Here is a 17,882-nt window from a genome sequence, read left to right as displayed (position 1 = left end):
ATCATAAGTATCTAATTTGTGGCACTTCAGAGGCTCTGGGCCAGAAAGCCCGATAAGCCACCTTGTTAGGATCGTGTCTAAATTAAGAGCAGAGTGGTTCCGCACAGTTCCCAGAGACTTGCAGAGGATATGATCTTTATTCAAGGCGTCAGACTCGACATTTCTGTCAGCAGTTTAGGTTCGGGCTGCGCTGGGCAGAGATGAGACATCAGAGTCACTGAGTGATGACTTCATTATCTCCTAGAGGGGTGGGACAATTCCTGCAGACCATGGAGTCTGGAGGAGGAAACTGAGGTCCAAAGAGTTACTGTGACCTCTCTTGGGACACACAGCTCTGTGGAAATCACTCTTTTCTGGGGAACCCATTTGGAAGTTCTGTGAGGCCCAGAAGAGAGTGTAGTTCCGATACAATGTGTCACAGGGAATGAAGTCCAGAAAGAAAAGATCTCAAGGGAGGGCAGGGGATCTGGGGTAGAGAAATGAAAGCTGTAGACTTTGAGTCTTGAGTAATGACCTACTTAGAAAGGAAGTTCAGATATGACAAGAGAGGCCTCGGGGACCAGGTATGTGTCGCTAGGTCTGGCTCAAGAAGAAACTTAGCAGGCAGAGTGTATTAGCTGACTGCAGATGGCGAAAGTCTCGGAGGTCAGTGCGGGGACAGAAGACAGGTTAAGAGGCTTCTGCAAGAACCTAATAAGCACTTGAGAGGCAGAGGCAAGGGGATCTCTGTGAGTTTGAGGCCATGTTGGTCTACAGAGCAAGTTCCAGGACAGCCAGGGCTACTCAGAGAAGGCCTGTCTCAAAGAAAGAAGGGCTTTCTAATGAGGGCCATCAAGATGCATCACCAAGTCAAAGAGCTTGCAACCAAGCGTAATCACCTGAGTCTGATCCCTGGGCCCCACAGCACTAACTCCCACAAACTAACCTCCACACATGCACCATAGCACACAAGTGTACACACACACACATGATAATTAATTAATGCTATAAAATATATTTTAAAACTCTCCATGAGAAAAGTTAAGACTTGTCCCAGGGTAGAGCTTATTGAATATGAAGTTACAGATATGGCAAACTCCTACTCATCATCCTGAACCCTAATCAAATGCTTCTTCTCTTTTCCCCATGACTTATACTCTTCCCTCATCTTTCAAACAGTGTGCTTCCTCCCCTTATAATTGTTCTGTTCTTTTTAGTGTTTTGAGACAGAGTCTTAGATAGCCCAGGCTGGCCTCTTTCCCTCTCCTGGCCTAACCTTCACCGGCCCTGAGCCCTTTGTCTAATTGTCCCTGTTATCTTAATTGGCCGCTGCCCTTCCTTGTCAATTCACACTGACTGATTCAGCTAATTATATTCTAAATCTGTTCCTTCTGGCGGAGGGCAAGGCAGGCCTGATGTGTCCTCAGCTGCTGAGGAGAGGGAGGCCACCGGAAGAGGGAGGCAGCCAGCCCAGCTGGAGGTGGACAGGAGGGAGGCAGCTGGGCATCCATCCATCCATCCATTCATCCATCCATCCATAGGCTCTGGCAGCCTCTGTGCGGTGGGGATGGCTGGGAGACAGTAGCGTTATAGTGTCCTGAGTATCCACACAGAGAGAGCTCTGGGCCTCAGAGCAGGACTCTGCCTCACCTCCTGAAGCCAAGAGCAGGAAGCCTGGGTCAATCTTGCAGCCAGCCTAGACCCACGAGTGTTGCCAGGCATTGTGATGGGAGGCAGCGGGACCTGAGCGTGGGGCTCAGTTGGCAGAGCGCTTGCCTAGCACACACAAGACCCTGGTTTCAAGGGGCACATAAACACTGCTTGTCGGTATGCACCTATAATCCCAGCAGTTAGGTAGGGGCAGAGAAATCAGAATTTTGGGGTTACATTCAGGTACATGGAAGGAGTGTTGAAGCCAGCCCAAGGTACACCAGATGCAGACCAGAATGTCTCGTGGGACTTCCCATGTGCCCTTCAAGGAGAGGGTGGGGAGGCCACACTGGGTTTGATTAGGTTCCCTGAGGGAGCTTCCCGTCCCTGCCAAGGGAGGCCAAGGTGTGAATCACAAGCATCTGGGGTGAGAAATGGGGTGACAGGAATTTGGGGTGTCCCAGGAGCCTGAGAGCGCCTTGCTTGCAGCCAGCACTCACCAGGGTTCTGCCCACACAGGAAGACAGTGGACTCTGCAGACCCTTGAATCAGGTCCCAGTGTCTCCCAGGACCACTGCCCGAGCCAGTCAGGCCTGAGGCAGAAGGAGAGAGGAGACGGGAGACTAGTTCTCCCGTGGGCAAGTTTATCCTCACCTGACCCAAGGCTGTGTTCCGTGCCACAGCCCGGCTGTTGCAGGATGAGAAATCTCCTCGTTAACTTAAAAAAAAAAAAGGTTAAATTTTAAAAAGCATTAATCGGGTAAGGAGAGACCCTCCCTTTTGATTATATAACCTTTTAGGCAAATAATACGCACTGGGTCATCTTCTAATAAGAATGCAATAATGATGGTTTTCTCAAAAATATAAGCAAAAAAATTTAAAAATTAATTATTAAAAAGAGATAAAACACTTTGTCTCTGAGGGACAGAGAGGAAGTCGGACCCTGCCCAGCCTTAGGTGGGTCTGGAAGAGAATTAGAAGATCTTTATCTAACTCTGTGGTGTGGTCTCTACAGAGAACCAGCCGGGGGGACCCAAGGAAAGCTGGCAGACCCCAGAGAGGCTCATGGGGGCAGATGATAAAGTTGGGGACCATATGGGTCTTTATGTCTCAGGAAAAGGAGGACAGAGGCATAGCAGCTGGAAGGTTAGCAGGTGTGAGAGTAAAGGTGTCCTGGTTGGGGACACTGAGGCAAGCTGGGGACAGAGTGAGTAGCCTGTGGGGTCTTGGGCAGGTCTAGGAACTTGATAGGACCCAAGTAAGAAAGGATTGTTCTAGAGAAGAGTCTGCCAAGAGAGCTTTGGAAACAGCTGTCAGTTTGCTGGGGGTGGGGGTGGGGTGGAGGGCTGAGCTAGGTGGAGGAGACCCCTCTGCAGTGGTATGTGTCGGGTGAGAGAAGGGGGCCTAGATAGAGACAGTGCACTAGCCAAGGGACTGAGTAGAGACAGGAGTCCCGGCTGGGTCACCCAGAGTCAAGCCATCTGGAGACACACTGAGCAGCCAAGTGGCCCTGGAGGTTCCCTGCTCAGAGCTCTGTGACACTCTCTAGTCCAGGCCAGCTCACCCATGGGTGCTCTCCCCACCTGCTCAGTTGAGACTCCTGGGAGAGGCATGTCCAGGGTCCTTCTGCTTGGATGTTTGATAACCCCTTCTTCCCCCTTTGCGGCTGGGCTGTAGCTCACACCCCAGACAACTCCTTCATGGGCTTCGTGTCCGAGGAGCTCAATGAGACCGAGAAGCAGCTCATCAAAGATGGCAAGGCCAGCAACATGGCGGTGGTGTACGGCAAGGAGGCGAGTATCTGGAAGGTGAGCCCCGACAAGCCTACTGCCAGCCACGCCCACTGCCGGCCACGCCCACTGCCAGGCGCCATGCCGGCTCCAATGCTTGTCTTACCCACTGCACTTGCCAGAGTGTAGGCCACGCCCACGCCAGTGCTGGACATATTCCGTGTACTTGTGTCTACACAAGGACAGGTCACAGCCATTCTGTCACAAGCCGTGTCCACCGCACTGCCACCACCACCCACGCATAGGCCACGGCCACACAGATCCTAGCGTGCCAGTGCTGGGTACGTCTACTGCACCTGGTTCTGGTGCTAATCACATCCTTAACCATGAAGGCCCCAGGCACGCAATGACAGGGCATGTCTAGCCACGCCCACATCTCTGCAGTCCACACCTGAAGCTGCAGGCACGGCACGGGTGCAGGATCCAGACTGCAGCTCCCATCTGCTGCACTGAAGTCTAAGGGACACACTGTATTATTGCAAATGGCTCCACGTAGTCCCTAACAAGACTGCGACTGTCCCCCTCAACCTCTGCACTGTTCCTCAACCTCTGCACTGTTCCCAGCGACCTGGACGGTTGCTCTGTAGAGAACTCTCATGAAACCCTCCAGCGCCACCTCTAGGAACTGATATATGACGTAAACCCCACAGGCAGGCTTGGGAGAGTGGAACTTGGTGGGATGACAGGCAGGGGTGGGGCTTAGAAATTAGGATGCCACTTTCCAGTTTGGGTCCCCCATCCTGGGAAACTTCTGAGGGGTGGTGCCTGCCTCTGGTCACTAACCTGTTCTCTCTGTTCTCTATGCTCCGTGGCGATGAGGCAGCTCCAGGTACGGACCAGAAGTCTCCATGTGCGTGCCTTTGCCTTACTGCAGCAGTGGCTGCCCTATGGGGTCTTCCTAATGACTTTAACACTAGCTCCATAGAGGTACCAGGGGGAGGAGGGGAGAGGGAGGGGACAACAGGGTCCCTCCCTGTGAGAGTTCCTGGGTAGGACCACAGACAAGGCTGAGGGTAGGCGGGACAGAAGAGGGCACAGGCAGAAGGTAGGGTTGTGCTGGGGAGTGTGGCTCAGTTGGTAGAGTGCTTGCCTGTCATGCACAAAGCCCAGGGTTCAGGCCCGAGTACCCCATAAGCGGTGTGACTGGATCAGTAATCTCAGAATTCAGGAGGTAGGGACAGGAGGATGACAAGTTGTAAGGTCATCCCAGGTATGCAGCCAGTGTCCTGAGTCAAGCTTGTGACATGGTTGGCTTATTTGAAAATTCTCATGCTGTATTTGGTAGGATTAGATCAGATGTCACAGGATGGCAGTGACTGGACAAGACTTTCAGAGTCTCAGGAAGTGGCCAGGCTGAGGTACATGATCCCATAGTAACATGATGCTTCACCCCGAGTCTGCCACAGGCTCAGGCTGGCCACAAGCATCTGGTTCTCAGAGACATCCATCAGTGAGGAGGGAGGAAGGTGGCCAAGGTGGTCTTTGTGGCCCAGTGGCTGTGTCTTTAGCTCATGGTTCTACGAAGTTTCAAGGGGCACCAAGGTGTGGCTTTATTGCAAGCCGCTGGGGTTGCCTCAGGTCTGGGTTCCTGGTGAGGGAGGAGAAGAAACAAGCATTGGGCAGTATCTGGTCTAGCATACTGAAGGTAGTACCAGAGGCTGGCCTTTGTGCTGTTAATTCCAAGTGCTGCTGAGGGCTCACAGGTGCTGTCTCCCCTGGGTGTTAGGGTTAATGGTTATAATTTTAGGTAATGTAATTGGAGGTTTATTATCTATAATCCTATAACTAACAATAGTTATCCGAGTTGCTATACACTTGTGCTTGGAGAATTGTTATTCTTGTTACTCATATTAACAGTATCTCATCTATAAAATAATAGATTATCCTCCCTGGGTGAAGGACGGCATGCTGTCAGGCCTATTTTATAGGTGGAGAAAGTAGGGCCTAGCAGGCTATAGGGTGAGCTCACATCCAGTCAGTGGCAGTGAGAGCACCTCAGCCACAACCTAGCTGAGCCCAGAGCTGAGCTGCTAACCTTCAATTCTGCATGATGGGGCTTGTGGAGTGGCCGTGGAGAGCTTCAGAAGGTCCAAGATCCCCACTGAGATGTCTGGGAACAGAGAGAAGGCCCAGAGGCAGAACTTGTTGAGGCTACCAGGGGCATCAAGTCAACCCTGGGAAAGGATAAAGGGGAATAGAAGACTGAAGTCTGGGCAGATGAAAGTCTAGCTTTGGAAATAGCTGAGATCAACCCTATTCAGCCAGACTCTTTAAAAAAAAAAAAAGCATCTGCCCAGTGTCTGCAATTGGGCAGGTGTCAGGGAAAGAAAGCCAGGGGCCTCCACCACCCTTGTCTTGTGTAGTAGCTAGCATCTCACCAGGTGTCTGGGATTTCTCATGCACGTGTGGATGTGTGTGCATGTGTGCATGTGTGTGTGTGTATTGTGAGTGTGTGTATATGTGTTAGTATGTGTGAGTGTGAGTATATGTGTGTAAGTGTGTGTTGAGTGTGTGTGAGTGTGTGTTCTTGTGCAGAGGTCAGAGGACAACTTTCAGGAATCAGATCTGTCCTTTCATCCTGTGTGTCCCAGGAAATGAACTCAAGTCACCCAGACTTGACTGCAAGCACCTTTTACCCTCTGAACTATATCTTGCAGGCCCGATGTTGACTTAACACCTGTATCTTAGATATTTAGGTATTTAACACCTATATTAACATGTATATTTTAACACCTCCCTTGTCTTCTCTGACTTTCACCTGTGGTTCCAAAGAAAGCAGCCTGCATCCTTGCCTGACTGGGCCCAATATAAGTGAACATTTTTTTCTTGTGTGACAAGAGACCAGGGTCCCAGGACTTGAACTCAGGTCAACTATGGTTGTCAGGTTTGGCGGCAAGTGCCTTTACCTACTGAGCCATCTTGCCACCCTCCCTCACCTGTGTTCCTGGAGGGCATTTTTGCTGTGCACAGAATCCCAGCTTGGTGTCTTTTCCTCAGCGTCATAAAGACATTCTGCTCTCTCCCCCATGCCTTTTGTTTCTGCTCACAAACAACTGTAAGGCGTGGCACCGCCCCTGTGGACAGTTTGCCTGCCTTCTCTCTGTCTGCTTGAATTCAGCGTGTTTGACTCTCAGCTGTTTCACTTGGATTCCCTTGGCTATGGTTTTCTTTTGGACTTACATCAAATTCGTAGATCTTTTTGAACCTTGTTGTTTAATCCATCACAAACTTTTGAAAATGTTCACTTGTTACCTCTTCATATATTGCTTCAGGCTAGGTGTGGTCTCAAAAAAAAAAAATTAGAGGCTGGAGAGATGGCTCAAAGATTCAGAGCACTGACTGCTCTTCCAGAGGACTCTGTTTCAATTCCCAGCAACCACATGACAGCTCACAGCTGTCTGTAACTGCAGTTCCAGAGGATCTGACACCTTCACACAAACACCCATGCAAGCAAAACCCCAAGGCACATAAAAAAATAAAAAAGGAATCACATACACACATGTACACAAAAATCAACCCATAATGAAAATAAATAAATATTTCTTTGGCCCTACTGGATTCCATTCACAAATATATTAGATGATTGTGGCCTCTCTCTCTTTTTTACATTAGTCTTTTTTTGTTATTTTTTAGACATAGTCTTACAGTCCTGGCTGTCTTGGAGCTCCCTAAGCAAACCAGGCTGGTCTTGAACTCACAGAGATCCGCCTGCCTCTGTCTCCCAGGTGCTGGGATTAAAGCCATGTGCCACCAAGTCTGGTTCTTTTTGCTTTAGTTTTAATGGAACTTTACAGAGAGCAACACTTTTGCTTCGTTGGTTTTTCTGAAGATGGAGTCTTGCCATGTAGCCCAAGGGTCCTTGAACTTACTATGTAGCTCAGGCTATCCTTGTGGCAATACTCCTGTCTCAGCCTCCAGAGTATTGGGATTACAGGAGCGTACCACTCCTGGCTAAGCCTTGACTTTAGTAAAAATCGAAAGCTGTCTTTTACAGACTATGCTTCCGGTTCCGTACCGTGTTTATCCCGAAGCCACAGCTTTTTCTGGCACCTCTGCTGGTTCCGTAGTTTTAGGTTTTGCCTTTGAGTCTGTGATCCGTTTTTAGTTAACACTGCAATGTAGTGAGATGTGCTATTCACATTCTCATAACTCCATGTTGCCCCACTGGGTCCCAGGCTCGGACACCCTCTTCCTTGCTTTGCACGTGGATGACAAATGGCCTGGACTGTTTGTTGAAAAGGTCATCCTTCCTGCCCTGAAACATACTCCCTTTTCAGCAGTGAGGTCTGTGGGTGTGGGATCTGTCTGGACTCAGATGCTCCATCCTGAGGACCTGTGTCATACTGATGTTGCCACCACACTGTCCCCGCCCCTCCTGCCACACATAGACCTGGGGTCAGGCGCTCTGTCTGCCGAGGCTGTTTTGTTCATTCTAGGTCCTAGTATTTCCAAATGGGTTTTAGCCTCACCCTGTCCATTTCTGTAGCAAAGCCTTCTGGGTTTCAGGAGGATTGTGTTTGGGTTGTCTTGTTTTTTGTTTTCTTTTTTTTTCCTAATGTGTTCTGGAAAATGAATATGAAAAATAATAGAAATAATTTGAAGTCAAACCTGATGCCATTTTCTTCCAGCGAGGATTAGATTTGAGTCCCGGCTTGTAGCTGAGGCCCTAACAATTCCGGGTCACTTTAACCAATCATAGCAAGTGGCACAACTCAAGTCAGAAGCTAACACCCTATGTCTGCAATCCAGAACTTCCTCCACCTTCCTCCTTCCTGGGCAAAAGGAAGGGTGTGTGGATGAGTGGATGGAAGGACAGATTGACAGGGAACAGACGGATGGATGGGTAGAGACGTGGATGGATACGTGGATGGAGAGACGAGTAGGTTAGCAAATGGATGGATGGGTGGGAAGATGGATGGACGGAAGGATGGACAGATGGACAGATGATGGATGGATGGATGGATGGATGGATGGATGGACAGAGTGTACATAGACAGGTGAGTGGTAAGCTTGGCAGGTGGGTGAGTACATGTGTGAGGGAGTTCCAGAGAAACCCACAGGTCCTCAGGGCATCCAGGTTCACAGATGGATTTAAGGATTGAGTCTCCTTGGCCTTCTTTGGAAACTCAGTTCCATAGCTAGAATCAACCCTACCCTAACCCCTTACGTTTAGTTCAAGCCCTACAACTCACAAATGGAAAGTCTGAGGGCCAGAGAGGTGCCCAAGTCTACACAGCAAGTTAGTAATCACCCCCAAAATGAGACCCTGTCTTCTGAGCCCAGAGCAGGGTGCCTGACCTGCCAGCTCTGCTTTCTGAGTGTGAGGGGAGGGTCTGTCATCATCTCTTCTTCCTCCTCCTCCTTCTGCAGGGCAAGGAGAAGTTCCTGGCCATCCTCAACAAGTACATGGAGATCCACGGCACCGTGTACTATGAGAGCCAGCGGCCACCCGAGGTCCCCGCCTTTGTGAAGAACCACGGCCTCCTGCCACAGCCTGAGTTCCAGCAGCTGCTGCGTAAGGCCAAGGTGAGGCTCTGGCTACCCTCCTGGCCACAGGCCGCAGCCCTGGGTGACAGGCATCTACCAGGCCAGACATCTCTCTCCATGTGCTCTGCCGCCCATAATCTGGGCAGATGCTAGGTCCAGAAGACCGGGAGGGGTCCATTGGGAGGGACTAGGGAAGTGGGAGCACTCCCCTCTCTGTCTCAGCAGAGTCCTAAGGCTGGCCAGACTGTAAAAGCCGCTCAGGGAAGTCACACAGGCTGAGGGGATCCTGGCTGGGTCTCCATAGGGCTATTAGCCCCCACCAGCTTCTTCTGTAAGCACCCAGAGTTAGATCTCTGCAGCCACAGCTGCCACACTGGGAATGACCCTGTGGCTGGCCTTGGAATATCATCTGAGTCCAGAGAGCCTCCCACTGGCATCTCTGGTCTTAGGTCTCTTAGGTGTACGTGCGTGCGCGTGCGCGTGCGTGTGCGTGTGCGTGTGTGTGTGTGTGTGTGTGTGTGTGTGTTGAGAGCAGGCAGAATGAGGTGACCCCACCCAGCGGCCCCAGGCTCAGAATGACTCATTAAGAACCTTCCTGGAACCAGTATATGGTTCGGTTATGGGATGAATATTAAGTCAGCTTGCGTGAAGGCCCTATAGGAGCCTGGGATGGCCAAGGTGGACACTTGTTCTTCCCTTCCCTCCCCAGAAGCATTGCTTAATGGAGCAAAGAGAGGCCATTTATAAAACCTAATCAGACCGTTCCTTTCACAATGGGGAGACTGAGGCCCAGGGAGGAGGAAAGCTGTTCGTGGCCCACAGTAGTCTGTCTACACTGCCCCTGCGGCCTATGAATGCTGAGGCAATCCTTCCTCTGGCTTCTGCAGCCGCCCTGACCATTGGCCCACCCCACCCTATCCAGTTTTTGTTTGGTTTTAACATTTGTTTTGGTGGGGAGCTGGGGTCCGATGTGTGGACTGCAAAGTCAGAGAACAACTTCTGGGAGTCGGTTCTCTTGTCTCACCGTGTGGATTCTGGGAGTTATAAGTGACTCTGGGGTCCCAAGAAAATGACCACACAGTCCAAAGTATTTCATGAAAGGCGATCAGTCTTACTCCTGAAGGAGGGAGTGGAGCCATAGAAGAAGTGCCCTGGGGGCGGAGCCATGGAAGGAGTGCCCTGGGGGCGGAACCAAGGAAGGTGTGCCCTGGGCGTCAGACGCGAAGCTGTCCTGTGCCACAGTCCCAGCAGTCAGGGCTCAGCCTCACATTCTTACCTGATTGGCTAACCCTGTGCAGCTGGTCAGCAAAGCGTGACTTTTAAGAGCAGGATGCGATCCTGACACAAAGTCTTAGAAGACATTGACTGGAGAAGGGCCTTTTGCCACACCGCGTCTTCGCTAATTTCTTTCCTTGTCTAACTTCTTCAATTCATTTAACCCACTGATAAAAGGGGGAAAAAATCTAGCGTATTTCTTTTACATTTCCCACATGGAGGTTGAGCTCCGGTCACCAGGCGTGGTGGCAAGCGCCTCTACCCACTGAGCCATCCTGCCTGTCCTCTGCTTCCAGCTCTTTATAGGGTTCGGATTCCCCTACGAGGGCCCAGCCCCGCTGGAGGCCATCGCCAATGGCTGCATCTTCCTGCAGTCTCGCTTCAGCCCACCCCACAGCTCCCTCAACCACGAGTTCTTCCGGGGCAAACCCACCTCCAGGGAGGTGAGCAGAAGGGCCCTGGCCCAGATCTGGGAGTCTGAGAAGTGGGTCCCAGAACGGGGAACTGAGCCTTGGGGTGCAGAGAGGGAAGGGACCTGGGTGGGTGCTTGAGCCCAGCCCAGCTGCAGGCTGAAGCAGCCATCTGCTGGCCCTGGGCAGGTGTTCTCCCAGCATCCGTATGCAGAGAACTTTATTGGCAAGCCGCACGTGTGGACCGTGGACTATAACAACTCGGACGAGTTCGAAGCAGCTATTAAGGCCATCATGAACACCCAGGTGAGACTCTGACCCTGTCATTCCGTGGGTCACACAGGTGAGACTCTGACCCTGTCATACTGTGGGTCACACAGTTGAGACTCTGACCCTGTCACACTGTGCGTCTTGCCTATACTTAGGAGAAGAAACTTCCTGGAGAATCCACTCAGGTATGCAGGGCTAGTTTGGAAAGACACTGGCCCACATGGAATAGAAAGGGACACATGGGTCCCCACTTCCCAGCTTGGTGTGTGGGTAGGGGAAGAGGGTGCCTCTCCACGGGGAGCAACCTGCACTCCCTGATCTGGCCACTGAGGATCAGACAACATTTACTAAGCACCTTAGAGGGCCAGGCCTAAGAGCACTCTTGGCACAAGGTAGGAAAGCAGGCATGCACAGGGTGAGCCCCACGCAGGTGTGGGTAGCAGCCAGGAACTGGAACTGCACACAGCTGTTCTGAGACGCTAGCTGGCTTGCAAGTTCTAGCTCAGAGAGCCTGGCTGGGCTCAGCCCACTCTGTGTGTGTGTATTCCTGTGTGTGTGTGTGTGTGTGTGTGTATGTATCTATATATTTCTCTCTGTGTGTGCATGTGTGTCTGTGTGTGTATGTATTTCTATGTGTGTGTGCACATGTATGTGTCTGTGTGTGTAGTTCTCTCTCTGTGTGTATTTCTATGTGTGTGTGTGTCTGTGTGTCTTTATTTTATGTATTTCTCTCTCTATCTGTGTGTGTGTTCGTGTATGTATGTATTTCTCTGTGTGTGTGTGCACGTATGTGTGTCTGTGTGTGTATTTCTCTTTCACTCTGTGTGTGTGTGTGTATTTCTCTCTGTGTGTCTATGTGTGTATGTATTTCTCTCTCTGTCTGTGTGTGTATTCGTGTGTGTATTTCTCTGTGTGTGTGTGCGCACGCGCCTGTGTATGTATATATTTCTCTGTGAGTGTGTGCATGTGCGTGTGCATGTTCGTGCACGTGTGTGTGTATGTGTGTGTGTGTGTTCTCCGAGGCCTGAAGAGGGTGTCAGACCCCCTGGAGCTGGAGTTGTACACATTGTATGTATAGTATATGTTGTGTGTTTTGTGTATATGCTGTGTGGGTTGTATGCATGGTATGGATACATTGTATGTGTAGCTATATGTTGTATATATACATGCCCATGTGTATGTGGAGGTCCAAGGTCAACATCATGTATTTTTCCTATTTTTGTTTTGTTGTGAGACAGGTTTTCTCCATGTAGCTCTGTCTGTCCTGGAACTCACTTTGTAGAGCAAGCTGGTCTCAAACTTAGAGATCTGCCCGCCTCTGCCTCCTGAGAGCTGGAATTTGCGTGGCCACTACACTCGGCCATCTTTCCTCTCTTAATCTCCACCTTCATTTTTTGAAATAAAATCACTTTTATATTTACTTTTTAATATTCATTTTGTATGTGTGAATGTTTGTATATTTGTGTACCACATACATGCCTGGTACCTGCAGACGTCAGAAGAGGGTGTTTGGCTCCCCCGGGATGGTTGTAAGCCATCATGTGGGTCTAACTCAGGTCCTGTGCAAGAACAGCAAGTGTTCTTGGCCACTGAGCCGTCGCTCCAGCCCCCACCTTCATCTTTTGAGTCAGGGCATCACTGAACCTGAGGCTCATCCATGTGGCCAGGCTGGCCGGTGAGCTCCAGGGGTCCTTGCTTCTTGCTCCACACAAAAGCTGTGTTTATAGGAGTCTGCCACCATGCCGGGCTCTTCTGCCAGCTCTCTGTGCCCTAGTTACTCCTCCAATCTGCTCGGATTAGGTTGCAGTGTGGCTTCTAGACACTTGTACAGAATCTGTAGAGCCTTTCTTTGGGGATGTGCATCTTATGTAGCCATGTGCCTGGGCAGGATGTGTGACAAGATTCATCTTGTTCTATCCAACTGTGATGTGTGAATACCCTGTGCTCCTCCATATGAATGTTCTGCCTCTTCCGTGGGATACAGGATGAGGGTGGCTGCTTCTGCACGCATGACTGTCTCCTGAACACCTGCTGCACGCCACATGACAGAGCAGAGGGGCTCAGTGGTGGACAAGCCATGGTCCCCACCTTCAGTGGCTCTGCAGGCTCATGCGGGAGATGGGGGATGGACAGGAAGTGTCGACCCAGGAACTAGACGGTGCTAGGAACTCCTAGCCTGTGCTAGGGTTATGAAAGCCACTGAAAACACTTTCCTCACCCAAGGATGGGTAGGCTCAGGATGGCTCGAGGGTAGGTGACACCCGAGAGGCTTTGCAAAGGGAGAGGAATGGGACAACAGAGGGGAATGAAACCTGGATATAAGTGGAGGCCGGGGACCGACCGTGTGGATCCTAAACCCTGCGGCTATCCCTGGAAGCATGAAGTGTGAGCATGGAGGGGCCTGGTGGACAGTCGGTTGGCTTGCTGGGCAGAGATTACCAGCCTGGTCTGATTCTGAGCTTGGGTGTGGCCCATGTCTTCCACAGGTAGACCCGTATCTGCCCTATGAGTATACCTGTTCAGGGATGCTGGAGCGGATCAACGCCTACATCCAGCACCAGGTAGGCCACCCTGTGTCCTCTGACTCCGGGGCTTGGGCTGACACTCCAAAGCCATCACTTCAGAGTTGGGGCCATGCTGGTGCCGGGCTCTATATAGACTGAAGCAGCTACAAGCCATCCATCCATCCATTCCGCTCTGCACCCCACAGTGGGGGTTGGGGTCTGGGGTCTAACAAATCATAGGTATCAGTCCTGGTCCTACCTCACGAACCTGGAGAACATACATGCTAGTTTTTTAAAAATCATCTTTGGGTTTGATAACTGAGCTAATGGAACTGGACCTGACGTTGGCCCCCTGCTCGCCACCCCCAAAGGAGCGAAGGAGATAGGAGTTAGTGTAGAGGTCCGCCCAGAGAAATGGGGGGGAGGGAGCTGCTCTTGTGTAGGCTCAGCCATGCCATACAGCCCCAGTGGACAAGCAGCAGACAGACTCTGACAGGCAGCCATCTTCCCAGCCCACTCAGAATGCACAGAAGCTAGCCAGTGAAGCACAGGTCAGGAGACCTGCCTGCTGGGCTCCTCCATGGGGCCCAGCTTACACCCCATGATCTGAGCAGCCTCAAGTTGCAGGTGGCCTGGACCGTGTTCTATCAGACTCCAGGTATGAGAGGAAGCCAGAAGATGCTGTAGGGCTCAGGACCCTGGGGACAACTGCTGTGACTGTTAGAAGCTGTGTATGTCTTTGAATCTTGGCCAGCCACAGGCGTGAACATTAGGACCTGGAGATTGGTTCCAAACTTTTCCTCTATGGATGAGAATCTGAGACTCAGAAGGACCCAGTGGGGGTCAAAACATGAGGGGCTCAAGGCCAGAGCCACTAAACTGGGGCTCCCCACTCACATCCCACCATGAAAGCGGATGTCCTCAAAGCTCACAGAAGTATTACGTGCCAGGACCTAGGGCCCCCAAAAAGACTGTCGGAGGCCTTGAGTTCAAGTCCTGAGTCTGACCGCAGAGGTGAGGTTATGCAGGACAGACAACTCTCAGACAAGCAAGTTCAAAGCTCACCTCTGCCATCCAGTTGTGAGTTCCTGGCATATTTCCTCGATTCAGCCTCTACTCTGTGCAATAATTAACATCCATCCATTCTACAGGCCGCTTGGTATTATGGAAATAATACCAGAGGTCATGTGACATTCAGAAAGTGCCCAGTAGTGGCTCTTACTGAAAGTGTAGTGTCAGGCACTCTAGAGAAAACCTGTTCTCACCGCTAACACCTCTCTTTTCTTGACAGGACTTCTGTGCGGGTCCAAGCCCCGTTCCACCGGGGGCCAGCACTGCCCAGAGTCCATTTGTCTTAGCCCCTAATGCAACTCATCTCAAGTGGGCCCAGAACATCAGCTCAGTTCCAGGAGCCTGGCCTCCTACCCACTCTCTGCGGGGCTGGCTGGCAGCCCCTGGAAGGGCCTGCACGGATGCCTGCCTGGACCATGGACTTGTCTGCGAGCCTTCATTCTTTCCCTTCCTCAACAGCCAGGATGCGTTCCTCAAGTGAGTCAGACCTGCCTGCGTCCCCGCCCTGCCGCCTGCCTGGCTTCCCTGTAGATGTGGGTTTAATGCTTTTGAATCAGCCATAAAAAAATCCATAAGGGGTCATCCCTCTGGCCTTGCCTTCTTCCACCTCTTGTAGCCCCTGCCCAGCCTGTGCGAGCATCTCTCCAGTGAAGCATCTCTCCAGCCCCACCAGGCCCATAGCTTCTCTGAGCTCTGACAGATGGGATTCAAAACTGTCCTCTCTGATCCAGGGAGGGGGTAGGCCATGCCAAGCTTGGGACAGCTATCACCTGCTTATCAAAGAGTAACAATGCTGATGTCACCTTTGCAGGCTGCAGGTGCCGTGTGACAGCACAGAGTGGGAGATGCATCACTTGTATCCCGCCTTTGCCCAACCCGGCCAAGAGTGCTACCTACAGAAAGAACCGCTGCTCTTCAGCTGTGCCGGTGCCAGCACCAAGTACCAGAGGCTATGCCCCTGCCGTGACTTCCGCAAGGGCCAGGTGGCCTTGTGCCAGGACTGCCTGTGAGGCCAGAGCCACCCTGCCCAGAACCTGCCCACCCGCGGTTGGCAAGCACCAGCACTTTCTGAGCTCCAGCCCTGCTCACAGTGTGTCTCCTGGCTGCAGCGTCCCCTGGCCAAGGGCGGGAAGAGGAAGCTGAGGAGACAGCAGCTCCAAGCCTGCAGCTCCTTCCTAGTGGGCTCCTTGCCTCACCGCAGGACCTGAGGCCAAGCAATTGGGCTTACCTACCTGTTCGGTGTGCCCAGGAGCACGTGGATGGAGGTCCCTGGCTTTCTGAGGTCTGGACCAGCTGGAGACACGGCCTTGGCCGTTCTTGGGTCCAGCATAGGCCTTCTGACCCACAAGGCTGGAAACATGGCCATGCTGCCCCCGAGTTCACCAGAGGTCTCAAGGGAAAGGGAACAGGCCACAGCCACACTTGCTGTGAGGACCACATCCTCACAGGAGTCAACAGTTCATGCAGGGCCAGTAATGGCCTCCTCAGTTGTTTGGGGTGGACAAAGGGACAGAGAGCTCAGGGAGGCCGGGGGAGTGACTGTGCTCTCCTCCTAGTCCATCTCCCTGTTGCTCAATCCTGCTTCCTCCAGTGGGCTTCCCTCTGGGCCTCTTCTGACACCCAGTTCTGGCATGACCTGTGACTGGTCCATAGCCTCCATCTCTGCCCCTCTGGTGGCCATCTCCACCCTAGCTCTGACAACAGGTCCCAGATCCCACCAGGGCATCCTTTGCAGACTCTGATGCCACTCCCAACGTTTGAGCATCTTATGCCGGCCAGACTGGGAGGAAGTTTAACCCATGGTACACTAGGCTGGTTCCAATATGCAGGTCTACCAGACCTCCCTCGGCTCCCACCCATCTGGGCCCCGTATTTACCCCTCCCTTCTGTTTCCTCCAGCCTCAGGCCACTTCAGTATACTCAGACTTCAGTACCCATCTCTATGTGGCATGCCCACTTCCAGTCCAGGGTAATCCTTCCCGCTCCCACCCCCAGGGCCAGCCAAGCCCCCAGGAACTCTGCCATTGCTCATCTATGGCCCGCTCCCAGGCCTCCTGGGCCCAGACAGTTGTAGAAAGGAACCATCCTGCATGGGACTTGCCGGTGCCCCCTGGCCTGGTTGGCCCCTGTGGCAGCGGAACCCAGAGCAGCAAGAGATCAGTGGTTCCGAGAATCTGCCCGTCGTGGGGGAAAGCAATAGAGACACTCTCCTCTCTCTCTCTCTCTCTCTCTCTTTCTTTTTTTTTAAAGATTTATTTCTTGAAATAAATATTTTATTGGGATGTGAGATGATGAAGAAATTGGTGGTTTTTTTTTTCTTCTCCCGGAACCCTCAGGACTCACCCAGCATTGAGGGGACTGGGTAGGATCCCCAGATGCTGCTCTGTGTTGGTGAAACATGGCACTAGGGGCTGGAAAATGAGGAACTGCCTCTACCCAGAATTCCTCACAGTTCTGACCACAGGATGCTCCTGTTACTGCCCCTTTGCCATACCCGCCTACAGAATGTAGAGGTGTGAACTCAGCATCAACCCACTGTGGAGAGCTTGAGGTCACCTGCCAGAGATGTACTGGTGCTTCTCCGGGTTCACCGTGTGTGTTTGCTCTGGGCGGGGACTGTGATGTCGTGGATGCTACCCTGATCTCTTGTTACAGATGAGCAGAGGCACAGATAGTAACACCCCAGGTCACATGGCTTGTGACATCAGGACCATTTCAAAGCTGTCATGAGGACCTGGGTCTGGGTTTTATACGTGGCTCAAATACATGGAAACGTTCACAGTCAGGGATTCTCCACAGGGTGGTTTTATTCCCAGAAACTGTCCAGACATGTTACATCCTGAGTTGGGGGAATGGCCAGTAGGCAACCCGGAGATATAAGCAGAGAATACAGGTTAAGTAGGTCAGCTTCCTGTAGCTCCTAAGAACCCCCTACCTCACCCTAACCCCCAACCTCTACACAGAGAAAGATCTGACCCATGATACCAGCAACAACAAGGTGAACCAGCCCTGCTCTAGGCCAGTGGGTCTCATTCAGGCATGTCTTGGTCACCACCATCCAAGTTTCTAAAGCTTAGTCACCCAGACTCTAACAGGTCTGAGTGGCAGGAGGCCCTTGAGTCTTTGATACGCTCCTAGGAGCTGCTGCTGCTGCTGCTGCTGCTGCTGCTGCCCACCACTGATACCCTGGGCCCGGACTTTGAGAATGACTGGTCTAGACCAAGTGGGTACAGGAGATGTTTCCAATATGGTAATGATTATCCTACTTATGTTCTCTCTCTCTCTCTCTCTCTCTCTCTCTCTCTCTCTCTCTCTCTCTCTGTGTGTGTGTGTGTGTGTGTGTGTGTGTGTAGCAGGATATTTATTCTGCTACATTGTATTCGAAGTGGAACTCGGGTGATTAGGCAGTAGAAGAGGAGGTAGAGCTGGGAGAAGAAGAGTGGAAG

The 17,882-nt window shown here is 51.8% G+C and overlaps 1 protein-coding gene across 2 annotated transcripts in view; it reads left to right on the top strand.

Moving 5' to 3' along the window:
* Window positions 1-16,732, top strand: part of Mgat5b (alpha-1,6-mannosylglycoprotein 6-beta-N-acetylglucosaminyltransferase B) — a 67,530-nt gene extending 50,798 nt beyond the window's left edge. The window contains exons 11-18 of one of the 2 annotated variants that reach the window (XM_028752933.1): window positions 3,307-3,437; window positions 4,243-4,248; window positions 8,790-8,945; window positions 10,478-10,624; window positions 10,781-10,897; window positions 13,348-13,422; window positions 14,657-14,913; window positions 15,248-16,732. In XM_028752933.1, the coding sequence (XP_028608766.1) occupies window positions 3,307-3,437; window positions 4,243-4,248; window positions 8,790-8,945; window positions 10,478-10,624; window positions 10,781-10,897; window positions 13,348-13,422; window positions 14,657-14,913; window positions 15,248-15,446 (1,088 nt within the window). In that variant the 3' untranslated portion in view covers window positions 15,447-16,732. The remainder of the gene's footprint in view (window positions 1-3,306; window positions 3,438-4,242; window positions 4,249-8,789; window positions 8,946-10,477; window positions 10,625-10,780; window positions 10,898-13,347; window positions 13,423-14,656; window positions 14,914-15,247) is intronic. The other variant, XM_028752934.1, reaches the window with a different exon arrangement.
* The last annotated feature ends 1,150 nt before the right edge of the window (window positions 16,733-17,882 follow it).

Source organism: Grammomys surdaster, unplaced genomic scaffold (assembly GCF_004785775.1).
Source record: "Grammomys surdaster isolate TR1022 unplaced genomic scaffold, NIH_TR_1.0 125940, whole genome shotgun sequence".
Lineage (NCBI taxonomy): Eukaryota > Metazoa > Chordata > Mammalia > Rodentia > Muridae > Grammomys > Grammomys surdaster.
Note: the sequence above shows the minus strand (reverse complement) of the source record. Positions and strands in the feature narration are given on the sequence as shown.